General features: G+C 41.0%; 2 protein-coding genes and 1 pseudogene across 2 annotated transcripts; all 3 read right to left on the minus strand.

Moving 5' to 3' along the window:
- Positions 1 to 5,316: 5,316 nt before the first annotated feature.
- LOC148039623 (pentatricopeptide repeat-containing protein At2g02980, chloroplastic-like) lies at positions 5,317 to 6,141 on the minus strand. Its single transcript, XM_087661875.1, has one exon. It carries the CDS (start codon positions 6,139 to 6,141, stop codon positions 5,317 to 5,319), a length of 825 nt encoding a protein of 274 aa, XP_087518001.1.
- Positions 6,142 to 14,293: 8,152 nt separating this feature from the next.
- Positions 14,294 to 14,710, minus strand: LOC148039624 (large ribosomal subunit protein eL32z pseudogene; annotated as a pseudogene).
- Positions 14,711 to 15,441: 731 nt separating this feature from the next.
- LOC148039625 (pentatricopeptide repeat-containing protein At2g33680-like) lies at positions 15,442 to 16,331 on the minus strand. The gene is made up of 3 exons (XM_087661894.1): positions 16,223 to 16,331; positions 16,038 to 16,126; positions 15,442 to 15,939 (listed from the first exon to the last, which is right to left on the minus strand). The coding sequence occupies exons 1-3, from the start codon at positions 16,329 to 16,331 to the stop codon at positions 15,442 to 15,444; spliced, it is 696 nt and encodes a 231-aa protein (XP_087518020.1).
- Between the last annotated feature and the right edge of the window lie 267 nt (positions 16,332 to 16,598).

Here is a 16,598-nt window from a genome sequence, read left to right on the forward strand (position 1 = left end):
ATGAAATGGAGCATGCAAACTGAAGATCAACAGGCCCAACTACTGAATATGTAAATATGGTGAGAGCTCCACTGCTCTGCCTCTTTGGTCTGACAAAAATGCATCCTGAAACAGTCTATAAAAGAGGAAAATCTGAGAGAAGAGGATTGAGCTTGCTCTTATGCACGACTTTTCTCATCTTGTTTACCTTATTCTTGGTCCAATGAAGCCGGACTTGTACCCAAGTACTTGAGTAACTTTGGGGCAAGCAAAGGGTGAGGATATTGAAGACTTATGGGCTATTATGGGCTGAAATAACCAGTCATAAATAGGGAAACCCACTGATATGGTCCATTTTTATGAGCAAAAATGGGATTTTTATGGTTATAATGGATGGAAATGACCTCTTTTCTTCAGGACATTATTCATGAATGATTAGAAGTGCTTCCTCTTGAGTTTATGCACTCATTTTGAACTTGATTATGGGCTGGAATTTTTTGTTTTAAAACAGGGCTGAAGCTAAAATTATACTTTTTCAATTCATTTCATGTATCTTTGGCCCAAATCTTGGATGCATTTGAATCTATCAACAATATACTTGAACCAAAGGGTTGCAATCCATCTATGTATTTGAAATAAATGCCATTAGAGCTTGCATTTGACATTCATAAATAAATTGAGAATCTGAAAATATTCTTTATGATATGATGTATGTATCCAAAGGCATTTGATGTAATCAAGATAGACTTATTCCTTTTGTTCATGTATGCTAAGTACATAGTGAAAAGGCTTGAACTCTTCTACCATACCTAAATCATTTCTAAATCCCGGATCTTATTAAACCCCAAACCATTTTCCCTTCCCGAATCTTGAATCCTAAACTCTTTTTCTGCACTAAAAGCCCCGGTGGTAGACCTTCAACTCTTAATGCGACGACAGTGGTGAACCCGACATGAAGGTCCGCTACAGAAGAAGAAGTCCAATGGGAGAATCATCAAGTTCGGGAGGAGATGCTTTGCAAAAGTTGGCTCATCTAATGCAAGAGAGCCAACAACAACAACTGCAATTTCAGCAGCAATTGCAATTACAACAACAATGGAGACAAGAAGAAGAGCGGATTGATGCTACTGCCATTAAGACCTTAGAAGCAGTTGGGCATGAGCTCAAGCAATTTAATGGGAAAAATGTGTCCTCTTTTATCCGCCTCTACACTGATAAGATGGTCTTCTTTGGAGTTCCTCAACATGCCTGGAGCCGTTACTTTGTCCGCCTAGCTGTGCATGGTCTCCAGGACCGAATTCATGGTCTTTTCCAAAAAGATGCTGGATGGACTATGTTCAAGAAGGCTCTTCGAGAAGAATTTTTCCTTGAAGATTCTGGCCTTATGACAAAGAAAGTTTTCATCGAATGGGTCAAAAGGCCCAATAAGGGTCTAACCGCTACTGCTCTTCATCGAGAATTTGAAAGCAAATTTTCCCAACTAGATCCTCATGACCAACAAAGTATAGAAAGTCAAAAGATTGAATTTTTTTAAAAGGCTGCAGATTCTTCTCTTCAGGAGAAATTGACTGACCGACTTGAAGACCCTGACTCTGAGTCGGGATTGAAGACTGCTTGGAGTGATGTCACTGAAGCAGTTAATATGATTGCTTGAAGAGAGAGATTGCACCTAAGATGGGGATCAACCCCTGCAACAACTGAATCTATGAAGGAGCCTGTTCCAGTTTCTCTACCTCCTGTCTCAAAGGCCGAGCAATCAAGAAATTCTGATGTTCCTTCTCCAAAGAAGGATGTCATGGATGAGCTAATTAAAAGCATGCGGGATCTCCATCTTAATTTAACAGAAATTAATTCTAAAGTAGAAAGGATTGATGTAAAAGTAGAAGAAAGGGGTCGGTCAACTGCCTAAAGGCCTGCACGAGAAGGCTTCAAAAGATGCTGCATTTGGTGTGATAGCCTTCAGCATGACAAGAGGGAGTGCGGTGCATTCCATGAAGCTGAAGCACAAAAATTAGTCTTTTGGAAGGATGGTAAAATTCATGCAACCGAAACTAGGCTTCCTCTTGAGCCAAACTTCGGCACTGGTGGCATGAAGAAAAGATTGGAGGATTTGGCAACAAGAACGGCCTATGCAGCTGTTGATACTGCAACTTATGGGTTGCAAATTGAGCCAACTAATGAAATTGTTAAAGCATGTAAAACTAATGCAAAATCTAAAGTGTGGACGCAGGCCTTGGAACGCATGGAGCAAGGCAAGGCAACTAAGGATGATTTAACCACTGCTAGTCAATGTATTCGAGAGAGAACCGGATGGTCCGAGCCTGTGGATTCATTTTTAGCTTTTGCCCAGTTAGCTGAAATTAATAATCAAGAAGCCGCGATAAAGGAAAAGAGAATAAGAGATGAAGATGTTGCCGGTCCTTCTTCTTCAGGACCGACTAAACGCATAACAAGAAGTAAACCAGATCAACAAAAGGCTGCTGAAAATCTGCCGCCACCATAATTTGACATGGGAGATGCCCCTCAAGTAAAGAAGACAAAAGAAAAAAGAAAAAGCAAACATCCCAGTTACAAGTTGTAGTCTAACATAGAGACCGCAACGAATCTTAAACGGATCCTAGAAGAAAGGATTCTTAGAAGTAGAATTGAATTTACATTAGGAGAAATTCTCGGTATTGCAAAACGAGGATTTCATGATGTAATAATTGATGTAATTAAACGAAAAAGACAATATGCTGGTGAGGAAACTGAAGAATTTGTACATGTTTTTTTGCAAGTATTTCATGTGTATTTGCAGGATGAAGAGAAACTGAAAACTCAAGGGATTCGATTGGAGGCAATCAAAGAATTGATTGCAGCCATAGAAGCCAAATATGAAGACATTTATGAAGCAGAAGCTAAAGAAGCCATAATGGTGAGAACTTCTCAATCTAAAGTGCAGCCCATGCATAAGAAAGAGACTCTTCTTCACAATATGCAAGAAGAAAGTGAAACTCACGTTATTCCTAGTAGTCACTATTCCTGTACCCATTGGGCAAGGGCGACTACTAAAACTGTTGTTAAAATCGGTGAGAAAGAAACTCCATGCATTGCCCTTATAGACCATGGTTCGAAAATTAATGTTATGTCAAGAAGTCTCTATGAGAATGGTGGATGGCCCATTGATGTGGACCTAGGATGGCGCATGAAGGCAGCCAATAACTCTTCTGGCAATCTTTATACAGCATGTCCTTATGTACAAGTTACTATTGGTAATGTAAAAGATGAATTTCATTTCTTTGTTCAAGATTCCTACAGTTGTCCTATCATTCTTGGACAACCATTTATTTCCGAGTCTCGTTTCGAGACAAAGGCTCTTGATGATGGTTCATCATATGCTCGGATAAGAAGCAAGGATAATGATAAAGCTGTTCAATTCCTAACTGTGTGTGTTAATCACCATCAGAATAGGGATCGATTAAGAGATCATCCTGTTCCTCCTAATGCCCAAGAATTTAAGGGTTTTCCAGTAGCGCTGTTATAAGTGGAGGCTATGGCAGTGCAACATGTCACAAAAAATTGCCTCCACATATGAAGGAGGCAAGGCCAAAAGCTGATTTGCAGGTTTTTTCAGCTAATAGTGTGGGCTGTTATAAATAGTTTTCAGCCATGAACAGGGGTGAAAGAAAGTATTTGAGTCATATGGAGCAAGAGCTGAAGCAAATTGATGTTTTACCTAAAGATGAAGAAATTTCAGGACTATTTTATGGGCTGAATTATAATGATACAATGGCTGAAATTTATACAGTCGTTCATGCAGAAATCAAGCTGAAAATCAGTCCATACAGGTATGTACATTGGATATGTATGAAATAATTCAAGAATTTGCAGATTATGAAGCTTTTGGACAGCCAAACAAGGATGAAGCAAGAGTAGAAACAAAGTATAAAATAGTTAATAAGAAGGTCAAGCCGGTAGCTACTCCTCTACCACCTGAAAGCGAAGGACTGGCAAAAACGGTATCCAAACAACCAAGCCTTCGTGATCCTAAAGATATTGGTCACCAATTTACAGTAGAAAGTCTACAAAAGCTGAAAATTGGTGAAGACTCTTTTCTCTTGCCGGCTGAAAAGCAAATCTTCATGCAGATGTTAAAGAACCATGGTAAAGCTTTTTCATTTCAGCCACATGAAATTGGCTGTGTGGATCCAAGCATTGTGGCACCAATGGTAATTTTTACGGTCCCACATGTGCCTTGGAATCTTAAACCAATTCCGGTTCCAAGGGCTCATTTGCCTAAGTTATTGGAACTTTTAAATGAAAAGATTAAAATGCAAACATTGGAGCCATGTTCAGCTCCATATTCCAACCGTTGGTTTACCGTACCTAAAAAGAATGGATCTTTACGATTCATTCAAGATTTACAACCCGTCAATAAAGTCACTATTAGAAATGTTGGATCAGGACCAATTGTGGATGAGTTTGCTAAAGCTTTTACAAGCAGGGCAATCTATTCTATGGGAGACTTATATTCAGGCTATGACCAATTTCAGCTTGCTTTGGAAAGCCGTGACATCACCACAATGAAGATGCCTCTTGGCCTAGTCCGCATGTGTACTCTACCTCAAGGGGCTACGAATTCAGTAGCTCACATGATGAATGCTATGCATAAAGTACTGAGGGATTTTATTCTTCAAGTGACTCTTCCTTTTCTTGACGATGTTCCAATCAAAGGATGTGAAGTTCATGAGAAAAATGAAGAACTCAATGAACTTGGATGTCGAAAGTTTGTCTCTAATCATATTAATGATTGTGTTCAAATCTTGTCTAAATTGGAAGAAGTCCATCTTACTCTTTCAGGAGCTAAATCTGTTTTTGGAGTCGAAGAAGTCCTTGTGGTCAAACATATGTGTGGTCCATATGGCCGAAAGCCTTCTCCATCCAAAATAGATGCTATCGGCAAAATGCAAGAAGAATGTACAAACGTTTTAGAGGTGAGAAGATTTCTTGGTGCATGTGTCTTCTACCTTATTTGTGGCAGCCAGAATATCTGCTGCTCTTCCCGTAACCGGCCCTTCTTGAATAACATGCGTATGAGCAACAACAGCTATGAAACCATCAATGTGGCACCCAAGGTCAATTTTGACTGTCATTTTCTGAAACAGTAGTCTTTCATTTGATGACTCAAAACACCCTCAACAATCTTGCAGTTATAAGCAGCAACGACCTTATGCCGAGCATCAGTCACCTCCTTGTTCTTTCTTGCCCATTCGAGCTTCCTTTTTTTCCCTAAAAATCTTATCCTCGATGCTTTTCTTCACCATCCTCTGTTCCTTCCACAATAGCTCCCCTTTTTTACTAGAAAAACGGCCGCCTTTTTAACCATAAAAGCGGCCTTCTCCCAATCAAGCACTCCATCCGCAGTATTCCTGCCCGTGCAAGGAGGTCTATCATAGCCACATAATGCTTCAAGTCTAGACATAATCCTGAATATGTATGAATACCATTGAGATACTCAATGCCTTTGTCAACAAAACTGGAATGACTGCAAGCATTCCGGAGTGAAAGAAATGTGAATCCATTAGGAATTATACCAGCTGGCTGCATTTCATAAAACATTTGTAGGCTTGCTAGACTATTTCCTTCCTGCACATAGCCATCAATACACGCACTCCATGCTACAACATCTTTCTTCCGCATTCCATTGAAGACGGCTTGAGCATCAACCATACATGAACAATCACCATATGTGCAGATAAGTGCCGTTCCAAACTCAGGAAGCAGATCATAACCTGCAAAAACTATATCAAAATGAAGCTGTCTGCACATCTCCACACTTCCAGTGGTCCTGCAAGCTGCTACTGCAGATAAAATTGTGATATCATTCAAAATCACATCTTCAGCTTTCATTTTGAAGTACACTTGCAAAGCTTTATCTACTTGACTGACCTCTAGATAGGCAAAAAGCAAAGCATTCCATAACACAACAGTGTGCTCAGACAACCCATCAAACACATTCTCTGCTTCTACAATGCTTTCACATTTGCTATACATAGACACCAGGATACTACAAATATAAATGTCTGATGTGAATCCTTTCTGAAGGGCATCAACATGTAATGCTTGTCCAATTTCCAGAGACTTTTTTGAGTTATTCGGCCCTTTTCTTCTTGGATTGCGCATTCTTGGAGTGCGATCACTATTGTCTGCTCCACTCGGTTGACACCTTCAACCTGCATGTGCCCATAAAGTTGTAAAGCCTTCTCTCCTTGGCCTTCCTCTGCATAACCCGATATCATCACATTCCATGTCACTATGTCACACTTGGATAACCTATTAAACACATGTTCGGCTTCCACAATGCTTCTGCACTTGCCATACATACTAACAATGGTGTTGCCAACAAAACTATCTGAAAAGAAACCCTTCTTGTGAGAATCTACATGTAATGCTCGGTAAATTTCCCAAGAAACTTTTCTTGGTTTCCCATCCATGCTCATAACATCTTCCTTCTCAATGAGGGTACCACATGCATGAAATGTGATCTGCTGATTTGAGAAAATGCCCTCCTCTTGCATCTGTTTGTATAATTATAATGTCTTCTCGCCTTGACCCTGCTCAACATAGGCTGAAAGCATCCTATCATGCCCACCATTATTGAAGGAGGACCTATCAAGTGCAACCCCATCTGAAAGGAAAGGCAACAAAAGACCCCTCTCTCTACTATACTACCCATGCAAAACAAAAATGCAAACACAACAACTAAGTATGTACAAAGTAATAAATGTCACACACACAACTTTTTGGTGGATTCCACACCTCGAATGTGCAGCAGTATGACATCCACCCCCTGTGATCCTATGCATCCTCCGAACGGGCCAACTACCCATGATCATTATTGTCAAGATCCACGAATAAATCAATCTCTTCATTGTGTATTTCTGGTATATCAATAAGATTATCTGTCATATCATCTATCTCTTCTATTGAAGTTTCTTCTCGTTGCTCTTCTTTTGCAAATTCTTCCAATGCATAATCCTCATCATCTCTTTTCTTGAAAATCTTGATTCTTTTTCCTACAATAGGCCCTCTAAGCACTGTCCCATCCAATTCTGTCAGCTCATATGTTGCATTATCAAAGACATGTCTGACTATGTACGGCCCAAACCATCTTTTCACCATCTTCTGAAGTGCAGTATGCTGATTTTCAAGGCTGCTATCAAAGACTAATACCCAGTCTCCCTCTTCTATTGCTCTAGGCCACAAGCGATGCCTGCTGTCAAACATTTCCTTATTTCTTAGTCTAGCAACCTTCAACCTATCAATAGCTAGCTGAATATCCTCTGGTCTTCTCTCCAACTGCCGAATCCGAAGAGCTAAGAGCTCCTCTCTTGTCAAATCCTCCTGCCAAGGTAAAACTGACCAAGTCAAAGCACAAGTCTCAGTCGGCATAACCGGTTTCTGACCATACATCAACTCTGCGGGCATATATCCTGTGGTAACACTGTGAGTTGTACGATCAGCCCACAAAGCAAATTGTAGAAGTCTCGGCCATTCTCCAATCCGTCCTCTACATGCTTTGGCTAATGCTTTCACTATCGATGGATGCCCCTTTCACTCTTCCCATTTCCCTCTGGATTGTATGTTGTGGTTAGAGCCAACTTGATTCCTAGTTGAGAGAAAAACTCCCTAGCTTCATCTGCATCCAGTTCACCGTAATCTGATGTGATCTTACCCACACAGCCATACCTGCAGAAATTTTCTTCTAATAAGAACTTACACAGTGCACTAGTGGTCTTCGTTCTCAAAGGTCTGCCCTCAACATGATTGGTAAGATCCTCTCTAGCTAAAACAATATATCTCATTTGCCATAGACCCATAGCCATAGTAACCAAGTCAACTACCCACTTATAATGAATGCATACCGGATAGGTCGGATGAAGCTCATCTCGATGACGCACTATCGAATACATCTAGCAGTCTCTGCAAGTCTCTACAAAGTGAGAAACATCTCTATACATGCCTTTCCACCAATATTTCTCCTTGATTTTCTCATAAATAGCCCACACTCCTCTATGACCAACCCAAGGACTCTCATGAAACTCCCTCATCATATGTAATTGTGTCTCTTTATCGCAGACAACCCTCAAGGGTAATCCACCTCTTTTCTTTGGGTGCTTCCAAAGAAATCCGTCCTTGAGAAAATAACCATAGGCTTTTCTTCTGATCTTCTTGAACTCTTCATCTGTCCATTCATCTCTTTTGCTTAATGTACTAAGGTACTTGCCAATCTGCAACCAATCTCCAACATAGAGTTCTTCTATGAAAGCCACAATATCATAGACATGGCAAACATGATCAACCATAGTGGCTGAAATTTCTGCATCATCCTCTTCTGCAAGTAGTGTCTCCTCATCATCGTATCTGGCTCTAGACAGCATATCTGCCACTAGATTATCCTTCCCTGCTATGTGTTTAAATTTTGGATTTAATGACTTGATGTATGCAATCCATCTCAGCATAGCTATATCCGGAGTAGAGCAACTCGTAATCATACCTATCAATGGCAAGCAATCTGTCTCTACCACAACTGAGGCTCCAATAAAGTACTCCTTGTCACATTTGAGAGCCCTAACAATTCCCAGTAATTCCCTCTTGATTTGTGGATACCTCCTCTGTCTCTCGTTTAGGACTTTCGCCCCAAACCGAATAGCATACCTGTTTCCATCTGCATCATCTTGACCCAGAGCCCAACCTATGCCAATTGGACTAGTGTCAACTGTCAATACAATAGGCCTTCCGCAATTATAATCCGCTTTCCTGAGAGTAGGAGCAATCTATAATAACTTCTTCAATTTTCGCATGGCTCTAGTGTGGCTCCCATCCCAATAAAATTTTTGCCCCTTTCGAAGCAGCTGATATAAACAATCTACTATGTGTGCAAAATGAGGTATCCAAATCATTTAAAACACACAAGCTCCAATGAATCTCCATACCTTTGAAGTGGTAGAACAATACTCCGTAATCTTGCCTATAGCATCCACCTTCTCAGGTGAGGGTTTCCTGTCATAATACCCACACATATGTCCAACAATGACAACCTCATTTACTCCAAAAATAGATTTGTTGCCCTGATAGTGTCAAGTTCACTTCTTCTAACCTGGCCAAAATCTTTTCACAAGCTGAAATATGATCAACCACAAAATATCTACATCCCTACTCATTTAGACTCTCATTCTTCTCTTCTTCTGCATACCCCTTAATGGGAACATCATCCAAAAAAGGCATGGTAAATTGAGGTATGTAATCACGAAGGACCTTATGCATGGCATTCATCATATGCGCAACAGAATTAGTGGCACCTTGAGCCAAGGTACACATCCTGACAAGCCCAATAGGAGTTCTCATAGTGGTTATGTCCCTGCTTTCCAAAGCCAGTTGAAACTGATCATATCACGAATACAAATCACCTAAAGAATAGATAGCACGTCCAGTAAATGCTTCTGCAAATTCATCCACAACTAGACCTATACCAACATTCCTAATAGTAACTCTGTTTACTGGTTGCATGTCTTTTATAAATCGGAGAGTACCATTCTTCTTTGGAACTATAAACCACCTATTTGAGTATGGTGCAAATGAAGGCTCTAGGATTCCCATCCTGATTTTCTCATTCAACAAGTCAATTAGCTTTGGCAGGTGTGCCTTAGGCACTGGAATAGGTCGGAGGTTCCATGGAATATGAGGAATAGTAAAGATCACCATAGGAGCAACAATATCCAGATTCACACATCCAATCTCATGCGGAAAAAAAGCAAACCCCCTTCCATGTCGCTCAAGCATCTCCTGAAAGCATTGCTTCTCTGTGGGTAGCAAGAAATCACCATTTCCAATTTTTAATTCAACAAGCATCTCTACTGAAAATTTATGGCCTATATGCTCTGGATTCCTCAAAATTGGTTGTTTGGCAGCCCTCTCTATTTGTTGTCACTATTAGGTGGAAGCAGTACAACTACCGGCTTCACCTTCTTATCCACAATCTTGTATTTCGTGTCAAGCCTGGCTTCATTATGATCCTCTGCATTACTCAAATCTTGTTGTAAATCAGCAATTCTGCACTCTAGTGGCTGAATATCCTCAATCCTCTGCTCTATGGACTGCATAGGAACAACCCTAAACTCTGGATGCTGAAATATTTCAGTAGAGTAAACTCTGTTGGCTGAAAGTTTTCAGCCCTCTGTGTCTCTGTAGGCCAATCATAATCAGCCAGAAACTCTGTTTGCTTAATTTCTTCAGCACTCAACACTTTTTGCTGAGTCACCTCAGCCTCTGACTCTATTTGTAACACAAAATTTGCAATTTCATGAAACATGTCCAAGGATTGTACTAATACATTACTGTGACAACTCTGCATATCATTTTTCAGCATATTTTCCATCTCTGTCTCGTATCCTCACAAACCATACTATCATACATCCCATCTATATGCCCATCATCCTCTAAAATACCTGCATTTTTCAAAATTCTCTCCTTCCTACATATGTACTGCGTGCCAGCTCTAGGCAACTTAGAAGTCTTCTGATAACTCATCGAATTGTTTGCTGAAACTCCAACAAAACTGGAGGAGAAAACACTGCTGCCAGGAGGCGAGAACTCCAATCTTCTCTGCTCTGTACCACCGTCATCTCGCAAAATAGCAGTACCTAATGAAAACCCAAATCCCTCACAGTGGGCAAAGGTGCATCTCTAAGAGTATCCCTGTTTCTCACATGGTTCACACACACAGTCATAAACTGAACTGCTCTCATACCATCTTTACTGCGAATCCGTGCATAAGCAGATCCATCATCCATTACTTTTGTTTCCATGCGCATCTCTGTGATGAATGGCTGTCCAATAATTATGGAATAAGAGCATGAATCCTGCATAAAGAAATGGAAATCCTCCACTACATCTCCAATAGAAACCCTGAGACTAGGACATGCAGCATGCAAATCACTTGCAATGTTGTTGGTAGCTCTCATACGCCACCCATGCTCTACATCCATAGGCCATCTATTACTTTCATAAACTCCACGAACTATGAGATTAATCTCTAAACCATGATCCACCAAAGCAACATAAGGCACCTGTTTCTCTCCAATTTTTACCATCTTGTAGTTGCCCTAGCCCAATGACTCCGCAAAAAGTGACTACGCGGTATCAAGACAGGCTCATCAATTTCAGCATAATGCATAGGCTGAACCCTCTTCTCTATCTGTGGAAAAACAGAAGCATTCTCAACCATAACCTCATCCTCATCCTCATCCAACTCCCCAATCAAAACTCCCTGTGTATTAGTAGTAGGCAATGCATGTCTTTTCCTCTTCAAGTCTTCTTGGAACTGATCTTGAAACTCTCTTTTCGAGATGCCCAAAACCTCAGAAATAGTAAAAGTCACCTCATTGCCAAGTATCTTGTCATTAAAGATTTTCTTCATGTCCGTAGATGTCTCAATATCATACATCAATCCAAACCCTGGCTGCTTTCTCTCTCTAGGCTCTTGCCTCTTTTCTTTCTTTTGAGCATCTTCCATCTGTCGTTCTGGCCCTGGCCTCAAAGACGGTCCTGTAGTAGGTGGAGTAACAAACTCACCCCCTCTAGTCTTTTTAGCTGCATTTGGATTCTCTTCATCCCTCTTACGCTTCTCCTCAACAAGTACATCTGCTCCCTGAGACTTAGCCAAGTAGGCATAAATAGTATATCTGTCAACAGGCGAATCTCAACCTGTCTCAGATCTGATGCTAGAACCTACATTAGTCAAAACAGTCTGCTGACTTTTTCCCTTGTTTGCCGTCTCCATAGCATAAGTCCATAATGCTGACTGATTCTCTGATCCTTTCTCAATATGGACTCCATATGCAGAAGCATCTCCTCTAACTGTCACATAAGAAGTACATGCAGCCATGTCATCTACTAATTTCTTCATTCTGCCTTTCCCAAAATTGGTAACAAGCGGAGCTCCTGTTTCAATCAACCAGATCTTACCATCTTGTCCCCAAAATACCAAATTCTTCCTCCTTGCATCTTGAAAAGATTCACAATCCCTGCAATGCTGATGGTCCGTACTATCACACTAAATACATCTTCGATCTCTCCTAGGTGCACTAGGAGCACTCCTAGGTGCAGTAGGAGCACTAGAAGAAATACTAGGCGCACTCGAAGAAAACTGCTCTTTCAATTTTCCCACCAATTCTGCTTTAACTGACTCCAGTGTCAAATCCGTTATGCCTTTGATTATGTCATCGAGAGAGGAAGGCACGGACGGAGCGGATGGTTTTGGAGCAGAAGGAGCCAACATCGGTCTTGGAACAGGAGGAACAGGAGGAGTAGAAACAGTAGGCACTGGCATAGGCCAAGAAATTGGCTAGGAAGAGAAGAAATAACAGGGATAAAAGCAGGCATAGAAGCAAAAGACGGCGTTGGTGTCATAGATCCATTCTGTAGGCGAGTCTCCCATATCATCCTCTTGGTCAAAGTCGAGACTGCATCCTAGGCATCTTGCCAATCCATTTTAAGACCCATAGGCTTTGTGCGATCTTCAAGAAGCTCTCCTAATTCTTCGTGAAGAGCAGGATCTGCACCTTGCAAGAAAAGCTCAACTTTCTCAACATCCAATGCTCTTTGTTCAATGGCATCAAGCTGACTATACCTCTCTTCAAATTCTCGTATCAACTCTAAAGCAGCTAGATCTTTGTTTGGCATGTAGACCCACTCTCGGAATGACCGCCGGGTAGCCATCCCAAAGTCCTCAAGGAAATACTCTTCTTTCAGGGCCTTCTTAAAATCTTGCCAATGAGAATTTTGAAGGAAAAGATCAGTCACTTTTGCCCTCAAGGTGGGTGTGACTAGACGAAGGAAATACTTACTCATAAAACCTACTAGTACTCCAAAAAATCCCATCTTGATCTCATACATCTTCAAATAAGTTGAAACATTATGGCCATCAAATAGCTTCTTCCCATTCTCAACTACTTCAATCGCCTTAGTCGCATTGATTGCATTCTCTTGCTCCGAATACAGTTGCCTTTGCTGAGACAATTGTTGTTGATGCAACTGTTGCTGTTGTTGCATATACAATTGTGTCTGCTGATTTTGAAGCTGCATATACATAGATATATTCTGCAAAATCTGCTTTAAATCATCCGTTGAAGTACTTGAAGCAGCAGTCAATGATGGAGTTGAAGTAAAGGACAAAGAAGGAATTGTAGAAGAGGTTGAAATGGATGCTGAAGTATCTCCCATCCTAAAATTTATGCGACGCTTTCACGTCGAGTTCACCAAAGATGTCGAAGGGTTTTCGAAAGCAAAGTCGCGACCACAGAGGTTCTTGAAAAATTCCAAGATAGAAGATTAATCAAGTGAGATCAGGCTATGCAACAGTAAACTCCAGACTCTTCATATTGAATGCAAAGATTATTGATTTAACATGCATTTGTTCAATAAACTTGTTGTTCACAGCCTGAAGAGCTATTGAATCCAAGCACCACCGGTTCCAGTAATCAAAGGCCAGTTTCTGATCAGCAGTTATTTGACCCTACGCGAGTATAACATACTCTATGGCAATGCTTTATTGTTGGGTTCTATGACTCTGTAGAAGGCTAGGTTTGTCTCTAGCAATCTCTCTAGCACAATAAGATACATATAAGATTTCTAGCAAGGGTTGCCACTGCTTATTGATAAAATGTGTTCATGCCTGACAGATCTCACATCTAGAATTTTACTACATAAACTTAGAAGAGGGAAAAAGAAGGATTCACTTTAGAAGTAGTCCTTGCCTAAGGCCAATATCCAAGTCTTCAAGAACATGGTTACACTGTTCAGTCGTGTATAAGCTTTGAATATATGCACTGTCCCAAGGAAAGGCAATCAATTAAGCTCAGCAACGAGAGGTCAATCCCTTTTCCTTGAATCTGCCACAAATTGACAATGCCATCCAGTGCACTTGCGGCACAGAGCTGCTCAGTTGTGCTTCAGAATAACCTGCTCAAGGTAGAAGAATGTTTTCTTGTGGTCAACCTTCTACCTCACTTGCACTGTAGCAACTCACTGCTCTGGATTTGCTGCAGATCTAGAGCAACTATCACACATATAATCTTCCACAACATACTCAACAACATACCCTTGTTCCAATATAGCATCATTCATCACTTCTTTTTGAATCTTTAACTTGACTTTCAGTCTCTTAGAGTGCGGCTATGTGCATTTAAACCCAGCGTCAACAAGCCTTACTTTGTTTAGATTCTTCAGTTGTTTAATGCAGAATGTGAGCAACTCCTTTGATTCCAATTGTGCCTTAATTCACGTTCGTGGTGGTTGGAGGTAATAGCTGCAATCTGGCAGAACCATTCGTCACAGCTATGTTGAGTTGTGCAGCCCACTCAACAATTGACTTCCGCTTGAGAGTTGAGACATTATGGGCAATCTCAGCACAGAACTTCCTGTTATGCATCATCGGAAGATCTAGCTCAGGAGAGTTGTGCACCAAGAACTTCTTAAATCCATTGGGAAGGACATGTCGAGTCTTCTTGTTCGTTCCATAACCAATATTGGGCATTAATATGCATCCTTTAAACTTTTGCCTGACACAAGAATCAATACCCTTCGGCCTATGCCAGTTTGGCTTGACAGAGATCTTGCGGTCACTCTGAGGTCGCTTGTACTTCTTGATGTGCTTCTTCGCGATCTTCTACTTCACAAGGTTTATAAGCATTCGAGAAGAGCTCGATCGATCTCCTAAAAGCCCGTTGCCTGTCCTTCTCTCTGATCCAGAGTGCCCAAAGAAATGTTTTTTGGATTGTCCACTCCAGGACAGGAATCCCTGTTCTTCTTTCCAGGCCTGATCAGCCTCAGAGCAACTTCTTCCGCTGTGCTTGTGGCAGCTAGAATATCTACTGCTCTTCCCGTAACAGGCCCTTCTTGAATAACATGCGTGTGAGCAACAACAGCTATGAAACCATCAATGTGGCACCCAAGGTCAATTTTGACTATGTCATTTTCTGAAACAATAGTCTTTCATTTGATGACTCAAAACACCCTCAACAATCTTGCAGTTATAAGCAACAGCGACCTTGTACCGAGCATCAGTCACCTCCTTGTTCTTTCTTGCCCATTCGAGCTTCCTTTTTTTCCCAAAAACTCTTATCCCCGATGCTTTTCTTCACCATCCTCTGTTCCTTCCACAATATCTCCCCTTTTTTATTAGAAAAATGGACCCATTTTTAACGAGAAAAGCAGCCTTCTCCCAATCAAGCACTCCGTCCGCAGTATTCCTGCCCATGCAAGGAGGTCTATCATAGCCACATAATGCTTCAAGTCTAGACATAATCCTGAATATGTATGAATACCATTGAGATACTCAATGCCTTTGTCAACAAAACTGGAATGACTGCAAGCATTCCGGAGTGAAAGAAATGTGAATCCATTAGGAATTATACCAGCTAGCTACATTTCATAAAACATTTGTAGGCTTGCTAGACTATTTCCTTCCTGCACATAGCCATCAATACATGCAGTCCATGCTACAACATCTTTCTTCCGCATTCCATTGAAGACAGCTTGAGCATCAACCATACATGAACAATCACCATATGTGCAGATAAGTGCCGTTCCAAACTCAGGAAGCAGATCATAACCTGCAAAAACTATATCAAAATGAAACTGTCTGCACATCTCCACACTTCCAGTGGTCCTGCAAGCTGCTACTGCAGATAAAATTGTGATATCATTCAAAATCACATCTTCAGCTTTCATTTTGAAGTACACTTGCAAAGCTTTATCTACTTGACTGACCTCTAGATAGGCAAAAAGCAAAGCATTCCATAACACAACAGTGTGCTCAAACAACCCATCAAACACATTCTCTGCTTCTACAATGCTCTCACATTTGCTATACATAGACACCAGGGTACTACAAACATAAATGTCTGATGTGAATCCTTTCTGAAGGACATCAACATGTAACGCTTATCGAATTTCCAAAGACTTTGAGTTATTCGGCCCTTCTCTTCTTGGATTGCGCATGCTTGGAGTGTGATCACTATTGTCTGCTCAACTGGGTTGACATCTTCAACCTGCGTGTGCCCATAAAGTTGTAAAGCCTTCTCTCCTTGGCCTTCCTCTGCATAACCTGATATCATCACATTCCATGTCACTGTGTTACACTTGGATAACCTATTAAACACATGTTCGGCTTCCATAATGCTTCTGCACTTGCCATACATACTAACAGTGGTGTTGCCAACAAAAGTATCTGAAAAGAAACCCTTCTTGTGAGAATCTGTATGTAATGCTTGGTAAATTTCCCAAGAAACTTTTCTTGGTTTCCCATCCATGCTCATAACATCTTCCTTCTCAATGAGGGTACCGCATGCATGAAATGTGATCTGCTGATTTGAGAAAATGCCCTCCTATTGCATCTGTTTGTATAATAATATGTATTCTCGCCTTGACCCTGCTCAACTGAAAGCATCCCATCATGCCCACCATTATTGAAGGAGGACCTATCTGGTGCAACCCCAGTTGAAAGGAAAGGCAGCAAAAGACCCCTCTCTCTACTATACTACCCATGCAGAACAAAAATGCAAACACAACAACTAAGT

This window comes from Lygodium microphyllum, chromosome 2, assembly GCF_053477565.2.
Source record: "Lygodium microphyllum isolate KBCC chromosome 2, Lygodium_microphyllum_v1.1.10, whole genome shotgun sequence".
NCBI lineage: Eukaryota > Viridiplantae > Streptophyta > Polypodiopsida > Schizaeales > Lygodiaceae > Lygodium > Lygodium microphyllum.